At 47.0% G+C, this 23905-nt stretch overlaps 1 protein-coding gene across 1 annotated transcript in view; it reads right to left on the bottom strand.

Moving 5' to 3' along the window:
* LOC119825386 (S-adenosyl-L-methionine-dependent tRNA 4-demethylwyosine synthase TYW1) overlaps window positions 1-23905 on the bottom strand; it is a 79695-nt gene that overhangs the window by 29176 nt on the left and 26614 nt on the right. The window contains exons 11-13 of the mRNA XM_038346232.2: window positions 22974-23083; window positions 14750-14927; window positions 13999-14134 (exon numbers count right to left, since the gene is read on the bottom strand). Of these exons, the coding sequence (XP_038202160.1) occupies window positions 13999-14134; window positions 14750-14927; window positions 22974-23083 (424 nt within the window). The remainder of the gene's footprint in view (window positions 1-13998; window positions 14135-14749; window positions 14928-22973; window positions 23084-23905) is intronic.

Here is a 23905-nt window from a genome sequence, read left to right as displayed (position 1 = left end):
TTCCGGTCTCCTTGGGCACGAGGTGCATGTATGGTGCACACTTGTATGCAGGAGAAGACTCATGTGCATTTTTGTAAAAAAAAGGAATAATATAATTTTATAATTAAAAAAAAGATAAGGAAGGAAATCGGGATTAGAAAGATGGCTCAGAGGTTGCTTGCTATTCTTAAAGAGGACCTGCTTCAGGTCCCACTGAACCATTCACAAGCACCTGTACCTGCAGCTCCTCGGGAAGACTCTTCTGGTCACCAAGGGCAACAACATAACGCAGAGAGACATAACACATAGATAAAAATAAAATAAATCTTTTCAAAAAAAGAAAAAGAAAATTATAGTTTGGCATCTCTCTGGAACACAGAAACAGCTTTTAAATATTAATACGCAGAATAGCCCAATAACACAAGATAGATATACAGTGACAGGCTTAGTCAGAAGTGGAATGTGGCTTGGTATTTGAAAAATCAGTGCTATTCACCATATTAGCAGAAGAAAAGAACAGAATCTCCTCAACAGAATGAGAAGGAGCATGTGAACTCAACAGTTACTCATAATTTAAAAGAATCATAAGGCGCTGGGAACAAAAGGAGCTGTCTCCAGTATTTGAAAAGTCGACAGGAAAACTCATCGGTGAGACGCCAAATGCTCCTCTGGAGGAGGAGATGACGGGGAGGCAGGGCGAGGACTCTCCCAGAACCTGCGCCAGACAGCAAAACTGAAGCTACACACGCAACCAAGGGGACCCCAGGCTGGCGAGGCGGCACCGTGCGAAGAAGTGCTTGCCGCCGAGCCTGGCAACCTGAGTCTGAGCCTGGGACCCACATGATGAAGGGGAGACCCCACACCCGCAAGCCATCCACCTCCACATGTGTGCTGTAGCCCATAAACTATGGTGTGTGTACCAGCGCACACACACACACCCACACACACACAGAGATCTTTTAAACATTCCATATGACTTGAAAAACAAAGAATTAATCATTTTAGAAGTATTTGTAATACAAAGTAAGTATCCAAAAATCTAATTCCTGAATATGTATAATAATTTTTGAAACTAAAAAAAAAAAAAATTAACTAATCATTTACCAATAGTATCCAACACTATATATTTGTGAATAAATCTTACAAAACAAAGGAATGACCTCTACAGAGAAACTGTAAAATGCCACTTAAAATAAAAAATTGAAAGATCCCCATACTTGGAAGACTGGAGAAAGAAGATCTCAAATTCAAACCCGGCCTGGGCTACAGGGTCAGCTCAAGGCCAGTCTGGGTTAGAGGAGACCCTGTCTCACAAGACAAACTGTGCCGACACTCTAATCGATCAGTTCTGGCCCACAGGCTGAAATGTGGTCTTCCACTTGTTCTCCTTTGGCCTTGACCTAAATATGGATTTTGTGTCTGAACAATTACAGTCTCATAACTGAGAACAGAAACCGTGAAGTCCAATTAAGCAAAGCACACCACACCTCAACAGATGTCAAGGCATGGGCCCTTCAGCAGAAGCCACTGGACACTGTGTTCAGTCTTCACTGCTGTGGTCTAGACCTGTCAGGTGTAAGTTTATACAGCTCTGACTTCTCCCAGCCGACAGCATGCCCTGCACACAATCCCTACACTGATTCGATGCTCTCTTTTGACCTCCATGGGTACCAAGCAGGCACGTAGGGAACAGACATACAGAGGCAAAACACTCATGCACATAAAATGAAACAAATAGATCTCAGAGTATGGCCTTGAGTTTCTGCAGGCCCTGAGGCTGAAGTCCAGAAATGGAACACCTGGTGTGCACATGAGGCCACCAGACCACCAAAAACAAAAAAAAAAAACAAAACAAAAAACAAGTTTTCACACTGAAAAACAGAACTGTACTGCCCTCTCTCTCAAGAATCTAATTCCTGGACACCTACAATGATTTTTGAAAATTAAAAATCCAATGCACAGAAATGCAAACGTCTACTTTGGCCAGTAACACAGCAGCTGACAAGACGAGTGGCAGCCCGGGTAGGACACGACTTCCATACACAGCCTGCTGTGAGAGCGCAGTCACACGTGGCTCAGAAATGAGCTGCTGCAGGGGGATGGCTCGAATTAGAATCCTCCAGGGAGGGGCTGGGGTGTGGCTCAGTGGTGGACTCCTCCCGTGGTTTGGGAAGCATAGGCCCTAGGTTCTTTCCACAGCACCACAGACAGACAGACAGACATAATTTACCCACTACAGGTGAACGAACCCACAACAAGTACACACCGTTCCTACAGCCAGTGTTAACAAGCATGTATGCACACCCAGAGATATGTATCAGAATACTGTGACAGCTATTCGCAATAGCAAAAATCATCAGGATCGTGAATATTTGTCAATAATAGAATGGGCAGGCTACAGCATATTCAGACACTGAGATATGGTAATGAAAATATAGTTCCACACATCCAATAGATACACATAAAGGAAAAGTGTAGGAATAGTCCTTAAACGAAGTGAACGGCCCTGGTTCCATTTTCAAAAAGTTCAAAACGAGGCAAAGCTCCTGGTGTTGGTTGGTTTCTGCCAACCTGACACAAAACTAGCCATGCCTGGGAAGAGACGCTCCTAGCTGAGGAGATGCCTCCACATTAACACTGACCTGCGGGCAACTCTGTAAGGCACCTTGCTTCATGGTTGATCTGAGGGGCCGAGCTCACCCTGCATGATATAAGAAAGCAGTTGAAGAGCCAGTCCGCAGCGTTCCTCCATAGCTTTGGCCCCAGTTGCTGCGCTGGTTTTCCGCAGTGGTGACCGCGAGTGGAAGTGTAAACGCGACAGAGTGGATTATCAAATTGGCACAGGTTATTTCTTTTAAATAGCAGTACTCAACGCTTCCTAGACAGGAATATCATTCCCTGATGGTGGGACTGTGATTCCACACACACATTTTGGAAGTAACATGGAAATGTGATTAAGGAATCTAGAAAGTATCAAACTCTGTTGACCTGGAAATTGCACTTCTAAAAATTTAGGTTATGGGAATGATAAAGCTTACAGCCAAATACTGAGGTGCAAGACTATTCAGCAAAGCCTCTCTATCATGCTAAGATACAGAGCCACAAGATGTTCAATGCCAAGCAACAGTCCACGCATATAGTGTGGTCATTCAGTCAGCACCTTTGGTGACATTTCAGGTGACATCTGTGAACTCTAGAACGGCTGAGGAAGATATTCCTGATGAGAGCAGGGCTCGGCGTAGACAGGTGGGCTAGTTGCTTGTCCTATGGCTGTGATAAAAACGCCCTCACCAAGGCAGCTTTAGGGAGGAAAGGTGCCTTGGCTCAGTTCACGGATGCAGTCCATCGTGGTGGGGAAATCAAGGCAGAGGCAGCCAGTCATATTGCATCCACAGTTAAAAGAAGAGAGCAATGCACGCTCACATGCTCATGCTCAGCTAACTTACTCCTTTATATGCATTCCAAACCAAGCCCAACGATGGCGCATCCCTCCTGTAGAGTGGGGCGCCCACCTCAGTTAACCTAGTAAAGAGAACGCCCCCGCCCAAGGCTTGTCTCCTCGGTCCTGCCAAATCAGCATTCAACATTAGCCATCATGGAGGGATTCTCAAAAAGGGAGGGTGAGCAAAGGCTGAGTGAGTTTGTTTTCTTAGACCTTCGTTCCCACCAAAGCCTTGGAAAAACCTGTTCTAGAAGAATGCTCATGCCAGGCAGATTTTCATCTTGAATTTGGAAGAAGCTGCAGTAACAGGTGGGTGTGGAGACAGACACTTGCAATCCTAGCACTCACGACTGAAGATCGCTGCCAACAGGTGGAAGAGTGGGTCCACAAAGAGTACTATAAAGAGCAGAGACCAGTGTCACCAAAATCAGTAAGTGGCTGCTCATGGTGCGGCCCTGCCCAGATGCCGCATCAGCTCCCATGACTTACATCTGCACACTGACTTGTATGTCTGAAGATATGGACAGAGAAGCAAAGCCCCTGGCAGTATTTCCGGAAACACAGCCCATCCATCATTCCTGCGGTAAACTCACATGAACAGAAGTGGCTGATCCCAAGGCACATGGAACACAGGGTATGGGAAAAACACCCAACACAGGCATCATCGGTCTCCCCAAACTACCACAACAGTGGTCAGTTTGACAAGAATGCTGGGTGACTGGTAACCACACGTCCTCAGATCAAGCTGATAAACTCAATAGCAGACTGACTTTCCAGAAATGCTGCGTAAGCCAACCCAAGTCTGCGTCCCAAATAGTAAGAAAATAACCTCCCCCTTCCGGGACTTGGTTGTTTAAACGCAAGACTTTGGAGGTCAGGAATGTTTAGATTCTTTAATAAAACCAAAAAGAAATAAAAAAGACCGATTACAGGTGACCTGGCCCTTAACTGAAGCTGATCACGTTCCCTCTCTGGAACACTAATTAGTGACATGTGCCTGTGGGGACAGAACTCACGTCTGTTGTTCTAAAGTAAAATCAGAAATGACAGCAAGTCGGACCTGCCAGAAGAGGCAGGGCCAGGGAGACAGGATGGCAGCTAAACACACTTGTACAAGTCTGGAGATCTGACTTCCATCCCTAGACCTGGAGGGGGAAGCAAAGAACCAACTCTACAAGGTGTCCTGTGGCACTCAAACACACACACACACACACACACACACACACACACACACCATACCCCACAGTGATAGACTAATTTTTTTTTAAAAGAGGGGGCTGGATTGATGGCTCAGCAATTTTAAAAAAAATGTACTACTCTGGCAGAGGACCCAAATTCAACTCCTAGTGTCCACAGCAGGTAGCTCACAACCATTTGCAATTCTAGCTCCAGGGGATCTAATGTCTTCTTCAGGCCTCTTCAGGCATTACACACACACACACACACACACACACACACACACACACCCGACACGAGTACACACACAGAACCTATCAGGCCAGGCTGCAGCTCAAGCGACACACAGAGGGAGCAGTATGCTTGCCTGGCATGCACAAAGCCCCTGGCTTCCATCCCCAGCCCCACATACACTCCAGGGATTGTTCTTTATGAGAAACTGAACATTTCTGACTGGTTCCAGGTGCAGTTCATTTTCCCTAGTGTATGGCTGGATTTAGGAACACAACAAGTAGCTGGATATAAATGGTATTTATTCTAACCCAATACCTCAAGGACCAATTGAGTAATTCTTCTGTTCCTCTGAAGGCAAAGGAGTCTTTCCCACACGTAGGGCCTTCTTGCAGGCCCTCATCAGAGCTATAAGTTATCTTTAAATCGTCATAAATCAAACAGACCCCAAATGATCTCTAGCATCTTTATTTCCCCAAAAGTGCTAAGAAAGATTTTTCAGATGTCAATTTGAGAAAGTGGTTCCTTCCCCCTGGCTTCACTAGTCAAAGACATTAGCTCCTGATCATTCTTTCTAATTCCCCTTTCCACTTAAACTCTGCTTTTAATAAATCAAATACGATGATTCTCATAAAAGATTTCGTTTCTAATCTCCAAAATGGGGATGGCTAGGCTCGAAATTTAAAACAGACCTAGAGATGAGCAGCCTTGAAGGATCCCACTGGCAAAGAAACTAAGTTATGAAGAGAGCTCACCAGTGTGGGGCAGAGGCCCTCCACTCAAGTCAGCAAGACAGTCTCAGGGGTAAAAGGGGCTTGCAGGCAAGCCTCACGATTTGAGTTCAATCCCCAGAACCCTCCATATGGTGGAAGGAGAGAGCCAACTCCCAAAAGATGTCCTCTAACCTCCAAACAAGTGTATACACACAACACACACACACACAGAGAGAGAGAGAGAGAGAGAGAGAGAGAGAGAGAGAGAGAGAGAGAGAGAGAGAGAATAAATGTTAAAAAAAAATTAATGGCCACTTTAGTGGTAAAGGGCCAAAACCTTGTTACCAGCATTGCTGAGACTATGAAAAGCCTCCCCAAAGGTGCAGCCCATGCCCCTTACCCCAGGGTAATGCACTCCCTGATGCCCAGGCACACAGAGACTGTCACAGTGCAGACCTCCAAATGCACGAGCTTTCCTGTGTCCACCACACATTCAGTACCTTCTCCACTGACACCCCACACCAGGTTCCTGTCTACTGCATACATTCGGTACCTTCTCCACTGACACCCCACACCGGGTTCCTGTGTCCACCGCACATTTGGTACCTTCTCCACTGACACCCCACACCAGGTTCCCGTGTCCACCGCACATTCGGTACCTTCTCCACTGACACCCCACACTGGGCATTAGGTTCTGCGCTCTGAAGGAGAATAGTAAGATGAGAGATGACGGCTGCCTTTGTTCAGCTACACAGACACCATGGCTCCCACTGTAGAGGGCACGCCTTTCTTACTTCCCAGCTATCTCCTGGGCTGATCTGAACCAAGCAGCATCACAGCTTGGGGTCCTGCTCTAGCTTTCCCTCTTTGGTAAGATAAATACTCTGACCAAAAGCAACTCAGAGTAGGAAAAGATTTGGCTTAATTCCCAGGTCACAGTCCATCACTGAAGGACATCGGGGCAGAAACTAGAAGCAGAGGAAGGAGAGTCAGAAATTCAAGGTCACTCATGGTTACAGAGCAAGTTTGAGGCCAGACTGAGCTACATGAGGACCTGCCTTAAAAGAAAAACCAACCAAACAAACAAACAAATTTTAAAAACCCAAAAAATGTTAGGTAGCACATATTTTTAATTCCAGGACTTGGGAGGCAGAGACAGGGGATCTCCAAAGAGTTTGAGGCCAGCCTATTCTATAAGCCAATTTCAAGCCAACCAGGGTTGCATGGTGAGACTATGTCTCGATAGATGGATGGATGGATGGATGGATGGATGGATGGATGGATGGATGGATGGGTAGTGGGTTGATGGGTGGACAGATGGACAGATGAATGGACGGATGGACCGATAAATGGTTGGGTGGGTGGGTGGGTGGATGGATGTGTGGGTGGGTGGGTGGATGGATGGATGGATGGATAGATGGATGACAGATGGATGGACAGATAAATAAGAACACACATGTAGGACAATCATTAAAAAGTACTTCATCCTGGAAGCAGAAAGTGACATACCTCTACAGAGAATCATCCATCAATCAACCATCATACAAAAGCACATGTCTGTCTTGGTTACTTTCTCACTGTTGACAGTTACAAGAAAAAAATAACTTAAAGGGGTGGGGCTGGAGAGATGGCTTAGCAGTTTGCTGCTCTTGCAAGAAGACTCAGGTTCGATTCCCAGCAGCCACCGGGAGGGTCACAACAGTCTGTAACTTTTGTTAAAAATGACTTGTCGCCCTCTCTTTGGGCACTGTATGCACATGGTACACAGGCATACAAATAAAACACTCATGCATATAAAATAAAAATAAGTAATTTTTTTAATTTCATGACTACACTCTGTCTACCATCTCCAATAAACCACTGAGATGGTTTCAGTAAAAACCTTGTATATTTCCAATGCTTACGTGTCTACTTTTCCCCCCTTAAATGAGTTGATTCCCTCTTTCCTTTTGATTATTTCTTTTGTGGGTACACATATTTATACATATACACATATGTGCACTCATCTGCATGGAGCCTGGGGTAGCCTTGCGTGTTGTTTCTCAGGTGCTATCTACCTTTGGTCGGGAGAGACTTGTTCAGATGAGGGCAGTGCCCACGAAGGCACTGCCAGAAGAGAGCGCAGAACTGCTTGGAGCTATGAGCCACCTGATGTAGATGCTGAGCTGGGACCTACTGGGGTCCCCTGGAAGAGCAGCAAGTGATCAAGTAAGTGCTCAGCCATCTCTCCAACTTACACTGCATTTGTATTTTTGCTGTCTGTTTGTTTGTTTTGAGACAGCGCAGCTGGCCGGTCACTGAGCGCAGGGATCCACCAATATCTGTTGCCCAGTGCTGGGATCCCAAGAACATGCCACTATGCCTAGCTTTTTATATAGTGCTGGGATCTGAACTCAGGCCCTCACCCTTGCTCTAAGGGCACTTTACCGACGCCACTGGCCACCCTTCTCTATTACCTCTCCTTCTTCCTGACCTCCCTGGGGTCCTTGCCCTTTGCTCTTAGGGCTGTTTGTGCACTGATTCCCTGATGGTAGATGGCAAACCACCTTCAATCCCAAGCATGCTTCCTCCTCCTAAGCAGTCTGCTTGAGATACTCGGCTTTATGTAACAAGCCATCCAGAAAAAAGAGCACATTTTCCATGCTTCCTTGAGCAGAGTGTGGCTAAGGAACTAAGTTTGGCAAACAAGATACCAATGAAAGAGTTATATAAATCACCCAAAGGGATGGAAAGATGGCTCAGCAATTAAAAGTGTACACTGCTTTTGCAGAAGACGCAAGTTCAGTTCCCAGCATCCACGTCAGGCAGCTCACAACCTGTCTGGTCTGTACAGACTCACATGCACATACCAGTATATAGACAGACAGACACACACACACACACACACACACACACACACAATAAAAAAGAATAAAAATCAATCTTTAAAATTTGTTGAACGTTGCATGCCAAGGGAGAAAAGAAGGAACTGGAGACTGCATTTGAAGCCCTTGCTCACCTACCCCAGGTATCGATCTCACGCATCTCAGTCTCTGTGGAATTTGCGCTGTGCAGCTGATCTGGATCCAAACGCCACCCTTAGGCTTGAACCTGGCTCTCCATGCAGCATGCTTACTTTCACTATTTCACAAGTATCTCTGCAGGGTGCGCGTGTGCGTGTGTGTGCGTGTGTACATGTGTGTGTGTGGGGGTGGGTGGGTGCTTGATTTTTTTGTTTGTTTTTGTTTTTCAAGACAGGGTTTCTTTGTGTAACTCTGGGCTGTCCTGGAACTCACTTTGTAGACCAGGCTGGCCTCAAACTCGGAGATCCACCTGCTTCTGCCTCCCTTTAATCTGTTGGGATTAGCACTCGGGAGGCAGAGGCAGGTGGATCTCTGAGTTCGAGGCCAGCCTGGTCTACAAGAGCTAGTTCCAGGACAGGCTCTAAAGCTTTAGAGAAACCCTGTCTCAAAAAAAAAAAAAAATGTGATAATCTGCTGGAATTAAAGGCGTAAACTACAAATATCTGTAATGGTAGCTTCGGGACCTTTAGCCTTATCCGTGGTTAAGAGTTCTTGATGTTTTTCCAGAGAACCAGAGTTTGATTCCCAGCATACACATACGGCAGCTCTCAACTGCCTGCAACTCCAGCTCCAGGGAACCCAAAGCCCTCTTCTGGCCTCATCAGACACCTGCACTCATAATGGTATACATTCACACAAAAACAAAGACACACACATACACACACAAATAATAAGAAAAAAATTAAGCTAGGTTTCTGAAATCCCAGGCCTGAGCTTTCTTTCCTGGTACTCTTCTTGGTCTTGTCAGTAAGAAGCCATGCTGGGCAGTAAACTCCCTACAAATGCCTTTCTCCTTCTATCCTGAAGAGAGCAGGGGCCTCCACTGCCTTGTGTATCCCTGCCCTGTGGCTAGGATTACTTGTTGGACATTAGCATCTGTTTACGGACAGGAGTGCAGAGCTGCACACACCTCCAACAGGGACCATCTTTAAATGCAAGGGACGGGGCTGGGGAGGTAGCCCAGTGGCAGTGTGTGCTTAGCACGGGTGAAGCCCTGAGCTCAACCTCCGTCATCAAAAAAAAAACAAAAACAAAAACAAAAACAAAAAACCACAAACACACTGAGAACCCGTCTCGGAAAACTGAACAAACAAACAAAAAATACAAGGGAAAGGAAGATCTATAAGTGTGAGAAGAAGGCAATCCATTTTTACCCAAATCTACTATGACACGATTCTAGCATAAGAAAAACAATTGATTATAAAGAGTTACACACACACACACACACACACACACACACACACACACACACACACACACACAGAGTATGATTACAACAACATATGCACCCAAAACCCAAGCTTATGTGAGGGTCAGTATGTGGCAAGTTCAAAGCCAGCCTTAACTACGAGACCCTGAGAATCAACTGGAAAAATTAAAATGGGTTATATATCAATTAAAATACTCTAAAGAATTTCTTAAAACTAAGAGATAAGATTACTATACATGAAAAAACAATTGCATAGATCTATACAACAACATGTAAACAACACTTCCAAGCCTAACATCAAAAATAAAGGTCAGCCGGGCGGTGGTGGCGCACGCCTTTAATCCCAGCACTCCGGAGGCAGAGGCAGGTGGATCTCTGTGAGTTCGAGGCCAGCCTGGTCTACAAGAGCTAGTTCCAGGACAGGCTCTAAAGCTTTAGAGAAACCCTGTCTCAAAAAGACAAATAAAAGTGTGGAGAGATGGTGCAGCAGGTAAGAGCACTGGCTGCTCTTCCAGAGGACCCAGGTTCAATTCCCAGCATCCACATGGCAGCTCACAACTGTCTGTAAATCCAGTTCCAGGGAAATCTGACACCTTCACACCAAAGCACATAAAGTTTAATAAATTTTTAAGAATAAATAAAATAAAATAAAGGTCAGTAGCAGCTGCTGGGCATAGGGTCGTTGTGCCAGCACCAACCAGGAAGTCCCTGTCTTGGTGACATCTAGTAATCTGGCCACTCCAGAGTCAACTGACTCCAGCAGTCTATCAACTGTATCTACAATGCACACAGTTCGCAGAAAAGAAACATAAATTTTGCCCCGCAAACATCCATTTAAAACACTGTGTTGAAAGATCTGTATGCAAAGTCAAATTTGGATATTAAATTTCTGTTCTGCTGGAAAACCAACAACCTCCAGGCAGAAGATCTGCAGGGAGCTGCCTGGATTTGGGAGGCATTTGGAAGATATATGGATGCTAATATTCTTTATATGGTATGTGAGCCAAAAGTCAAAGAAAGTACATATAAAACTCTATTATTTTATGGACAGACAGAGCTTGAAGACTATTTGTCATTTTTAGACAGTAGCCACTGCTGCTCAAGCCCCAATCTTCTCGGAGCTGACCTCAATATACAACTAGCTGGGAGAAAAAGACGGTTTACCGAACCAAAAAAACAAGTATTGTTTCCTGAAAGTCACCCTCTGTTCTGTGTATTTATAGTCAGCTAGCTCATCAAGATGTAGAAATTTCTGGAATCAATTTTCCAGTGCTACAAAACAACCACCATCATTTCAGCAAACTTCCAAAGATAAGTAACAATTACAAAATATGGTTATTTTGTGTTTGGGACTTCAGTAGGGAGGTGGCTTTGTTTTGAGATACAGTCTCCAGAAATAGCGGGGTGGGGGGGGGGGGTGTTTGCAGAAGTGTGAATGGGGAAGGTGACCTCAAAACTGACAGGGAGAAGAGGGAGAGAGAGAGGGAGGGAGGGAGGGAGGGAGGGAGGGAGGGAGGGAGGGAGGGAGAGAGAGAGAGAGAGAGAGAGAGAGAGAGAGAGAGAGAGAGAGAGAGAGAATGTACACACACAGAAAAGGTTAGGCAAGACACAGTCCCTAGAACACATGCCCTATGACCTAGTTCCTCCAAGCAGGCTCTGCCTCCTACCTGCCACCACCACCAATGTCATCAGCACAGGATGCATCTCTACATTAGGTCAGAGCCCTGGGGACCCAGCTGTTCCTGATCTGTCCTCACTGACCCAGTCAGAGGTTACATTTTATTCTCCACCAGTTTCTCCTGGCAGTCTCTCAATCCAACCAAACTGCCAATCAGGACTAACCATCAATAGCTGAAGAGATGGGCTCAGTAGTTAAGAGCACTTGCAGAGGACCTTAGTTCAGGTCTCAGCACCATGTCAAGCAGCTCACAACCAACTGCCTGCAATTCCAGTTCCAGAAGATCTGACATCCTCTTCTGGTCTTTGCAGTCAACCCCACATGTGTGACATCAGACACACACACACACACACGCACACGCACACACACACACACACACACACACACACACACCTTTAAAATGAAAGTTAATGAAAGTTACAGCCGGACAGTGGTGGCGCACGCCTTTAGTCCCAGCATTCAGGAGGCAGAGGCAGGCGGATCTCTGAGTAGGAGACCAGCCTGGTCTCCAAAGCAAGTTCCTGGATAGTCAGGGCTACACAGAGAAACTTTTGTCTCAAAAAAGAAAAAAATAAAGATCACATCACATTTCTTTACTCGCCTCTTTATAGCTCTCTTTATCAGCCCTCAGTTTCAACATTCAGCCTATAACATTTTCACCGTCAGAGATGAGCAGGGCGGCTATTAAACGTTCACCTGTGTGAATTGTGGCCTCGTGCAAAGACTGGTTAGTTTAAGCAGTAGGCGCGGGGTTGGAAAGACGCCTAAAGTCTGTAAAATGCTTGCTGCACATGCAGAGGACCTGAGCTTGACCCCAGAACACACAAAAGAACTAGATGTGGTGATGTGTGCCTGGAACCCTAATGCTACAGAAACTCTCTGACCACTGTAGGGTCTCGGGTCAATGAAAGACTGCCTCAAAATTACCTGGGGAGCAGCCTCTGAGATTGACCTCTGGCCTGCATACAGACACATCTACCTGAACACACGTAAGCACAAATATTAACTCGTATAGAACACTCCCTTAACGAGTATGTGATATAACTCCAGGACACCTGGACCTGGAGTTCCCCAAGCTAATGTTTGGTTTGGGGGTTTTATTTTTTGTTTTGTTTTGAGGGGAACAAGGTCTCACTATGTCTCCCTTGCTGGCCTTGAATTCACAGAGAGCTAAATACCTGGGGCATAAAATTCAGTGACAAAGGACTTGCTTCAAACTCGGCTTCAATTCACAGCACAATGAGAAAGGAAAAAAAGAAGAGGACACAGAAGGGTCAACTATTTCCAAGACATTAAAACTTTTTTAAAGATTTGTCCTGTTATTTATTTACATGTATGTTTGTATGACTCTGTGTGTGTGTGTGTGTGTGTGTGTGTGTGTGTGTGTGTGTGCGCGCGTGTGCACACAGGAACCAGAAGAGGGCATCAGATCTCCTGGAACTAGAGATGCAGGTAGCTGGGAACTGCTGGGAACTGACCTCACTTCCTCTGCAAAAGCAATGCAGGTTTTAACCACTGAGACATCTCCCCAGCCCCAAGACATTAAATTCAGATGCTCTGACTTCAAATTACTCAGGAGCTCACACTGACACTCGGTTACTTAGGAACTCACACCAACACTCGGTTACTCAGGCGCTCACATACTCAATTCCAAAAGTGTCTGGAAATCAGCTTTATACTTAAACAAAGACTGTCTGCTGACATCCCAAGTAGGCATGCTGAATGCTGCTACCCCGCAGACTGCACTATGAACCTTGTGGAGATGTTATTCTTTTTAAATGGGTGACAGAAAGAAGACATCAAATGGACATAAAGTCAACACACTAAAGAGAAACCTGGTAAGAGTAATCACATGGGAAATGCCCCTTAAGCCTCAAAAAATCTGAAGATTTTCTGAGCCAGAAAGTACGCCAGAAAACCAGTAAGAAAGCTCAGTGGGTAAAACTGAGAAATCCTTCCTCAACGAAGTGGAAGGAGAGAACCAACTCCCAAATGCTATCTTCATGCATATCACATGGTATGCGCCCATACATGCAGCATATCACACCCTCCCACCCACCCAATTATAATAAATAAATTCTTAAAAACTGAAGGTGTAGGAGTGGAGAGGGCTCAGCAGTCAGCAGCACTCGCTGCTCCTGCACAAGACCCACGTTTGCCATCCAGCATCCACATGGGGGTTCATAACCGCCTGCTGCCCTCTCCTGGCCTCTGGAAAGATGGCTCTGTGCTTCGGAGCACTAGTTGCTCTCGCAGAAGCCCAGATTCAGTCCCCGAAACCCACACAGCCAGGGGTCTAACGCCCTCTTCTCAGCTCGATGTACAAGGCATGCACACAGTACACACGCAGGCGAAACACTCACTCACATAAATCTTAAAAAAAAATATATAAAGAAAAATCCAAAAGAAAAGCAAGTATTTTAATCTTTCCGTATTTTAAGTAAACGCAACTCCGTTCATTTCCCCTCCTTATTTACTCATTTTCAGGAAGACATCAGAACTCTTACCTTTGCAGCCAAAGCTTTCAAACTGTCTAGGAACCGTTGCCAGAAATCTTTGAAGAGCGGGCGGTCGATCTTCTTCAGGCTGTCTTTGGTGCTGGCGTCCACGCTCACGTACAGCTGGGTAACTGGTGTGAGGTTCCTTGGTAATGAAAACGGAAACAAAAGAGAAAATACTGCCTACATCAGATCCCATGACATAAAATCTATTGTCTGGAAGAGACAACTCAACCCTGCTCTGGTCTGGAAGGGTCCATTTGGACCACGTGTCCAGAGCACCTATTTTGTTTCCTTTCTGGCAGAGCTAGGAATGGAAGCCAAGGCCACGTGCAGCTAGGGAAGACTCCACCCCTGAGCTATAACCCAGCCACAGTAACTTCAGAATGCGACACAACAGGAAGTCTAATAAGCTGAAACATCACATTAATTATTGGAACCTGGTCCATCTTTGAACAACTAGGTTTCAATGGGAAGATGAAATGAAGCCTAGTCTGAGACTTGCAGCCACAGCGTAGCAGTTGGACAGAGTCTCCTCATGAGTTCTGCCACGCGCTCGTGCAGGTGGAAACTCCTAACTGTGTCGTGTCTGGATTAACGGGTCACCTCATCCTCAGGTCACTGGAAGAATCTCCAAAGGACAGGAAATGCACCCAGCCCACACACCTTATGTGAAGAGCACAGAGCCACCACACCCACGCTCAGAAGAAGAAATGGGTGCCTCTAGCCTCACCTAGGCTTGAGACGCCAGGCAGCTCACCTGATTTCCTCGGGGAACTGTGCATTGGTGACAAGGAAGCTGGAGATCCCGCGCTGGTGGAGCAGCTTCAAAAGCCGGTTGATCTCTGGGTACATTATGGGCTCCCCCACAAGTGACAACGCACAGTGCTTGACCTCCATCCCCTCTTCAAAACGCTCTGCTTTGAGCCCTGGCACACCTGAGAACACAGGGAAGAACCCAGTCAGAGCAAGGCCCAGACACAACGTGCCACTTCCACCGCCAATGGCGCTGTGACTTTAGCGGAAACTCCTTCCCTATTTTTTAAAACGGGAGCTCACGTGACCCAGGCTGGAGAGCGGAATGTTCCTTAATACTCCTGCCTCAGCCTCCCCAGAGCTGCAACTACAGGAGCAAGCCACCACACCCACCTTAAAACTCAATTCTCACCAGGCAGTAGTAAGAACAGGCCTATAATCCCAGCACCCAGGAGGCAGAGGCAGGTGGATCTCAGTTGAGTTTGAAGCCAGCCTGGTCTACCGAGCACATCCTAGGACAGCCAGGACTACATAGTGAGACTCCATCTCAAGAAAACAAAACAGGGTGCTACCTCCTCAGGCAACACTGGGGATGCAGAGACAGGAGAGTGCCTGGCTCAGTGCCAGCCAGCCTCACCTACTTGGTAAGTTTCAGGTCCCTGTCTCAAACAAAACAAAACAAAACAGGATGAGCAGAGCCTGCAGAAAGGCAACTGCTTGTGAGCGCGCGCGCACACACACGCGCACACACACACACACACACACACACACACACAATCAGTGAGCAATGTCACTATCATCCCAACAATAACCAAGAACAGAAAATGTACCTGGAAATAAAAACACGAAGGTCCGCGCCCCCACCCCCACCTGGGATCTAACCACCGCAACGCAGGTCAAAAAGCTAAGAAGTGACAGATGGCATCTGTGTGCCCGACACTCTGCATGTGCATTTCCTGTCAGGATTTCTGAGTGAGAGTTTTTCTTGCATTATCGCAATCTAAGATTTAACTCAAATAAATCCACATTTTAAATAAAACTTGATCCTTAAACTCAGTCTGTGTTGCCAAGACAACCTAGCGCTGAGCCTAACGAGCCTGGTTAACTTTAAACTCCCCATGAGCAGCCGAAGAGAAGGTGGATCAGCCTCCGACTCCGCATGGGGAACAAGGAAGTGCTGGCTAGGCCTTGCGGGGCTAGGCAGAGGCACCTGGCTCAAATCTGACTCTCACGGAGGCCAGTCCGGTACCCTGGGGCAGGGCTCTGGCCTTCTCTTCCCCAGCCAGTGCTTAACATGGAGACTGGAGAGAGAGAACAAGAATGAAATAAGGGGCAGCAGATGCGGCTCAGTTGGCCAAGTGTTTGCCCATCGGGCACTGGGGTGCCCACCTGTAACCCTAGCATTTGGGAGGAGGAGGCCAAAGGACCACAATTTCAATGTTAGCCTCAGCAACATGGTGAGTGCGAGGCCAACCTGGGCTACATGAGAGTTGAAGGCGCGCGCACACACACACACACACACACACACAAAACAAAAATAAATAAGCAAAAATGAAGGCTTGCTGGTGACACGGAGCAAGATGGTGAGAGTTGAGGGACCAGGAACGTGGCTAGTGTGGTGTGAGCTGAGTCTATGTGGAAGGTACCACCAGCACGGGTTCTGCTGGCCGGACATGTGCAGGAGAGAATACAGTGGCCCAGGGCACAGTTTAGTGTGTGTGGGCAGAGCAACAGAACCCTGGCTAGAGACAAAAGCAGCAACCAAGCCAACAAGGTAACCAGAAACCCAAGTGACATAGAGAGGGGAAGTATGCAGAGTGTTCAAAGTCAGACATGAAGCTGAACCGTCTGTCAGACAGCTGAGCGTATACGCAGTGTGCAAACGTGGGCTCTAAAAGACTCTAAAAGAGAGGATGGTTTCCAGAAACAGCACGCGTGCGAACACACACACACACACACACACACACACACACACACACTGCAATTTACAAAGTCTTAACCCTTCCAAGTTTTCCTGGTTTGGTTGTTGCTAAGCAACTTCTGCACCACTCCCTCATCCCGGGCAGCTTCCACATCCTGAATCGTCACCAGAACGGTCATCAGATGATCCAAGGAGCAAACTGAAGCAGGGCTTCAGGGTTCACCTGATGTTAGAACGGGCCACACGAACACGCATGGCACGACACACTGCTCCCAACACAATATTCTTATTTCTTCTTTGTTACTTGGGACAGGGTCTTACTGTGAAACCCAAGCTGGCTTCAAACTATGCAGCCCAAGGTGTTCTGGAACCTGCTATCCTCCTGCCTCAACCTCCTGAGGACCAAGTGAGTACATCACAATGCCTGGCTCAAGTATCTCCATATCTGAAGTCGGGGCTAATAGGAAATGAAACATTCTCTTCTTTATTCTCACAATGATAGAGGTCCTGGCTAAACGTCTAGCTGAGAGTGACAGCCGTGACAAACATTTGATGGAGACTTCACAATGTCAGGTGTGCATACGTGTTTGCATTGGTGCACATGTATGCTCAGTGTAAAGATCAGAGGGCAACATCCTCATTCCTCAGGCACCGGCCCTCGTATAGAAATGGGGTCTCTCACAGCCTGTAGATCCCCAAGGAAGCAAAACTGGCAGTCAGGGAACCCCAAAGATCCATCTGCCTCTGTCTCCCCAGCACTGGGATGACATGCACATGCCACCGTGCCCAGATTTCTTTTGTGGTTTGTGGGGATTGAACTCAGGGCGTCAGCTTGTACAACAAGCATTGAACTATCTCCTCAGCCCCTATAACGTCAGACCTTTGTGTTCTGCCGCTCTCCACCCCTTTTGTGAATCACTTCCAGAAGACAGGGACTGGAGAGAGCTTCAGAGGTTCAGAGTACTCGCTGCTCCTGCCACGGACCTGGGTTTGGTCTGAGCACTCACATGGCAGCTCAAAACCCTCAGCAACTCCAGTTCTGGGCAGTCAGGATTTTCTATCATAAAGGACAGAAAAAGAAAGCAAGCTGCATGCACTCTCTGCACCTCCCGTGCCACTGTCCGATGTGGCCTTCAGCAAGCCTTTTGTGTGTCTGTTCTAAGTACAAACAGGAACACTAGCAACAAGTGTCTATTTCATCTGCATCCTAACCCAGGACCCAGGATGTTCTCAACAGTGCAGTCGCCCACTTGGTGGCCCAGGGCTCACTCCCCAAGACTGTGCATGCCCATCAGGCTGGTGTTCAGCATGGTCAGGGTATAATGTGAGCACAGGCTGAGCTGCATTGAAGTCCTGACCCACTTTTGATCAACATGCGGTTAATTGTGCTTGTGTATAAAGATGCCAACAAGGGGCGTGAGAAGAAAGCTAGCTTAATGAATGGGTGGAGGAGCTAAATAAAGAGACAATGATTGCCCACCCAACCCAGAGCATAGAAGGGAAGTATTTGAAGAAGAAGAAAAAAAGCACAAAACAGCTCTAGGCTGGTCAGTGTGCTAATGTTAGAAAACCAGAGACAATGGGCAACAAGACCCACGACCTCAAAAGCAAAATCATGAGCCCTACTGGAAGGAGTGGGTGCCTTCCCAGCAGAGTCGGGAGCTGCTCTAGAAAACAAAGAATCCCAAGCCAGGATAAAAGACATTCTTTCTGCTGTTGTTGGGGTATTGTTTCTTTGTTTCTGAGACATGGCCACATCTAGCCCAGACAGGCCTTGGATGGCTTTGAACTCTTGATCCTACTGCCTCCGATACCCTAGTGCTGGGATTACAAGCGTACACCACCACACCCGGTCTAGGGCTGGAGCCCAGGGCTTCTTACGCATGCCAGGCAAGCCCTCCCCTGGGTGAGCCACACCTCCAGGCTGACAGGCTCATCTAAGAGTGTAGCTGTAGAGCTAGGCTGGAGTGGAAGAGGCCCGAGAGCTGATAAGAGGAGAAAGGAGGACCTCGAGAATGGATATGCATGGCAGGTAGGGTAAAGAGGAGGAGAATGAAGCAGAAGAAGAAAAACTATTTCTAAGAATTTCTGGTTACAACATACACATGCCATATTAATCTGCAGAGCCCAAATGACATTAATCTGCTCCCTCTCTTCCCTTCTCTGTCTCTGTCCCCTCCCACCCACCTCTTTTTTTAGTTTTTTGAGGCAAGTCTCAGACTCACCACCCTTCTGCCTCAACCTCCTGCAGGGAGACAGCGGGGCAGACACACACGCAGGCAACAACCCTATTCTGATGTCCCCCCAATCAACTTCTCCTATTGTTGACTTAGGAAAGGGCGTAGTTCTAACAAGGAGGTGAACACAAGGTCTCCTTTCGGTGCGGCACTGCAGTGTCTGGAGCCGTGGGTGCTGTGGGGCAGGGAGAGGAGCAACGACACCTGAGGGGCCTGTGCAATGACTACACCTCAGGAAATGAGCTCCCCCCAGGCCAGTCTCCAGGGACAGTGCAGACCCAGCGAACCCAGAGCACAGACCCCTCCTGGGCTCAAAATGAGACCCAGAGCTTCGTCTTTAGAATTTAAGGACAAGCTGTGAACCCGGGTGCACGTCTGGAATCCCAGCATTTGGCGGGAAGCTGAGGCAGGAGGATAGAGTTCAACAGCAGCCTAGCCTACATGGTGAGAATTTATCAAATAAATAAGCAAAGCAAGCTGGCACAAACTTTAGTCTCAACACTCAGAAGGTAGAGGCAGGCAGATCCCTGAGTTCAAGGCCAGTCTGGTCTACAAAGTGAGTTCCAGTCAGCCAGAGCTGCATAAGACCTTGTTTCACAATGACAACTAGGGTCAGCAAGATGGCTCGGCAGGTAACAAGCCTGGCAACCTGCATTTAAACCACAACCCATGTAAAGGTAGGGGAACTGTCTCCATGAGTTAGCCTCTGATTTCCACATGTATGCCTCGACACGGGTACACACACACTCACACAGCTACATATAAACAGACACGCAAACACAAACATAATTTTTTTTCTTTTTATCGAGACAGGGTTTCGCTGTAGTTTTAGAGCCCGGCCTGTAAATAATTTTTAAAAATTTTGCTGGACAGTGGTGGCACACGCCTTTAATCCCAGCACTTGGCGGCAGAGGCAGGCGGATCTCTGAATTTAAGGCCAGCCTGGTCTACAAGAGCTAGTTCCAGGACAGGCACCAAAGCTACAGAGAAATCCTGTCTCAAAAAACCAAAAAAAAAAAAAAAAATTATTTACAGGACTGGAGAGATGACTCAGCAGTTAGAAGCACTTATTGCTCTTGCAGAATCTGGCTTTGGTTCCCAGTACCCTAACTATAGCTATCAAGAGTGTGTAATTCCAATTCCATGTTGTCTGACACCCTCTTCTGGCCTCCGTAGGTATTGCATGCCCATAGTGAACAGACACAAATGCAAATAAACACCCATACACATAAAACAAAAACAAATCATTTTTTAAAGTTCATTGAATAAAAGAGACACCTGAGAAAACCCAAAGGAGAAACAAATCCCCTGATTTTCAGGAAAACAGTGACTAGGACTTATAAAGATTTGTTTTCATTTTGTTTGAAACAGGATCTTACTACATAGCCTTGGCTGGCCTGAAACTCACTACATAGACCAGGCTGGTCTCGAACTCAGAGTCTACATGTGCTGGGATCAAAGGCACATACCACACACCTGGCCTATGAAGATACTCATATAACACAAGAACTTTTATTCAATTTTTTGTTTTGGTTTTTTTTCTGTTATTGCTGCTACATATGAGAAGAAACTGAAGACCTTGGTGCTGGAGGAGTCAAGACCACAAAGATTTAACAAATGTCAATCACTGTCATTCACTATTCTATACAGTTCAGAGGATGAGCTACGCTAACGGCTGCACCTACAGCTCTAAGTGAGTCTGTTAGGTAGATAGCAAGCCATAGTAAAAGCATACATAGCAAGATACGAACGGATGATGGGATAGGGGCTCACAGTGTCGAGCAGAAACTGAGCAGAAGTCAAAGCAGTCAGCTGGATTCCAGACAGCGCATTCTCTCCATGGCTAGGAGTCCAGCTTCTCTTCCCGCCCCCCCCCCTCAATGCAGGCATGTTTATGTTGTGGGTGAACACTAGTGACCTCTGTTGGAAATGGGTCACCTTCCAGTTGTCCTCAAGGAAACAGTGTTCCACTCTTGAGCTGTTCTGCTGTTCCCTTCCCTCCTGGTCACATATCTGCATGGGGATGGATGGGGGCCTGCCCATGCACAGACAGGGGGCCTTGGAGGACACGTCACACAAAGCCATCGAGCTGCAAGACCACCCATCTGCCCACAGCAGGCTCTCAATCCTGCACCCAAGTTCAACAGCACAGACTCCTGGAATCCTGTGAGAAGCACACAGGTGCTGGCCACAGTGACCCCCATCTGCCGTTCCAGTACTCAGGAGGCTCAGTTCAAGGCCAGCCTGAGCTACACAGCAAGACCCTCGTCTCAAAAATAGAAGAGCAGAGAAAGCGAACAAGAAGAGAAAGAATTGTACATTCACAGGCTGCGGCTCGCTAGACTTCCTCTCTGGAAGGAGCAGCCATCAGCGTGTGAGCAGCCCCAGATGGCTCTGACTCACAGGAGGGTCTGGAGCCAACGCTCACCAGTGGAGCCAAATATATTTAAGTATTCGGCAGAATCGAGCTGGGAAGCTAGAAAATGAAGGGCAGAGCTTCTGCCACCTCACTGTGGGAAATGCGGAAGGCACTTTATTAAGAGTGCCCACTTCTCACGGGGCATTCACTCGGAAACCCTTTCCCAGACAACCCCACCCCACTGACCATATCTTTGGTTTTTTTTTTAATGTGATTACTATTTTTTTTTCTCAGACTCACTATGTAACAAGGCCTAGAACTCCCTATGTAGACCAGCCTGGCCTTTAAATTAAGAGACCCATCTGCCTCCGCCTCCTGAGTGCTGGGATTAAAGGTATGTACTACCACATCTACCTTATTTTTATTTTTGAGGATGGGTGTATGTCTGGGGGAGAAGAGGTATGTGCACATGAGTATAGTTACTACCTGCAGAGGCCAAAAGAGGGCGCCTGATCCCAGAACTGGAACAGGAGGGGGCTGTAAACCACCTGAAGCAGGTGATGGGAACACACCTCAGCAGCACACACTAAACCGCTGAGCCCCTCTCTCTAGCCCCACAAGAACTGTCCACAGACCAAAGTATAAGGTCAGTTCATACAGCCACCTCGTGATCACCACGAAGCAAGAGCAAAGGCTTCAAGGAATGAAGGCAAGTTCTCTCCAAGAGAAACTTCCAGACACAGGCACCTCACAAGGGGCTAAGCTATGCCTGGAATTGTTTAATTCTTCCAACTAACGGAAATAAAAAAGTTACAAGAGCCAAAATATATTCGTTGAATACTTCTATCATGGTTTGGCCTCCACAAAGACTTAACAGTAGAGCAGGAGGCATGTGGATCCTTGTGTTCACAGATAAGCATAGGGGAAACAGGAATGTCAAACACACAGGGTTGTATCTTCAAAGGATGAGATATTAACCTATTTACAACCAGAAGGCTAGGAACAGAGGCGGTGAATAGCCTGGTGACCATTTGTGTTGTCTTGTGGCCAGGCCACACCAAATCCTCCCCCAGACTCTGTCGTGAGCTTGTTTATCTTGAGCCTGCTTCCTCAGTGACTCTATGGGACCCACCTTTAAGGAAGAAGTCACTGTATGTTACTACTGTTCCCATATAGTCATGTTTTAAGCTTTGCTGTGCACATTATCACCAGAAAACTTCTTTCCAAATTGTGCTGTGCTCAATATGACTAAAATAAACTACTCAGGGTCAGACTCTCGAAGTCTGAAACACCACTTACTGAGTCATGCTGAACTGAACTGCCTTATCTGTCACCGATCCACTCTGCAAGCCTTGGTGTTTGCAAAGACCCTGTTTGGCAAAGACAAAAATCCCACTGGAAGAGGAAAAGAGGCCACTCTTCTGTGTCACGTGGATCCAGGCGGTGCTGATGGCATTAGCATTCCTTATCAGAGAGGATGTGGCTCGGCTGGTAGAATGCTTGACTAGTGATCTGAGGCCCTGGCTTCCATCCTCAGCAAGGATAAAACCAGCTGTGGTGATATATACCTGTGATCCCAGCACTCTGGAGACAGAGGCAGGAGGATCAGAAAGCCAAGGTCACACTCCACCACAAAGAAAGTTCAAGGCCAGCCTGAGATGAATAAGACCCTGTCTCAGAAAAAGAAATAAACAAACAAGCAGGCAAATACCTTTGAACTGTTTAATCATGTTCTGATGGTTCTCGATGGCTTCCTTCAAAATCAGTTCTGGCTGGTCCATCTTCCACCGCCATTCAGTGCCCACAGGATTGGTGTGGTGCCTGTTAACACAATGTGGAGTGCTGAGGCCTCCTGCTGTAACATCACAGCCCAACCAACAGAAAGCCAGAGTTGGTGGTCTGATAAAAGCCCCTCTGTTCAAAAGATTCTCCCTTCTTTGGGTCAGGGTACATGGCAGAGATGAGCGGAGAGAGGTCCTAGAGGTCCCTTAGCAACCTGCTTAGCTCTCGGCTCAGAGTCAATGTCAGGTATAGGTAGACCAAACACACTAACCTGATTCTGATTACGTATTTATAGGTATGTCTGTGGGTGTATGTGCACCTATGTTGAGGTGTCCAAGGAGCCCGGAACAGGATATCAGATCCCCTGTGAATGGCCCAACATGGGTGCAGAAAACCAAACTCTGGTCCTCTGAAAAGGGAATAAATGCTTCTAACTGGTGAGCCACCTCCAACTCCTCTTTTCTGCTATTAATCATGCTAACTGAATACTGACACCAGCATGAGGTGACCTGTGGCCTGTGGCCAACACGTTCGCAGTGTGGACTGACCATTCCTAAACCACATGAGGAGAGCAGAGGTGCTCATGGTTTAGAAGGGACAACCTACATCAAACACTGAGTTTCTCAGGAAGAGTGGGCATGGCCTCTAGTTCTGTACTCCAGACTTTTATTTTGAGACAGACTGCCATGTAGCCCAGGCTGGCCTCAACTTCCCTACGGAATTGAGGATAGCCTCGAGTTCGGATCCTCCAGCCCCATATCCCCAGTGCTGGAATTACGGTGTGGGACCACCACGTGTGGTTTATGCAGTGTTGGGAATGGAACCCAGAGCTTCATGCACGAGAGACAAACAGGCTACCAA

This window comes from Arvicola amphibius, chromosome 10 (genome assembly GCF_903992535.2).
Source record: "Arvicola amphibius chromosome 10, mArvAmp1.2, whole genome shotgun sequence".
NCBI classification, from domain to species: Eukaryota; Metazoa; Chordata; class Mammalia; order Rodentia; family Cricetidae; genus Arvicola; species Arvicola amphibius.
This window is presented reverse-complemented; position numbering and strand designations above follow the sequence as displayed.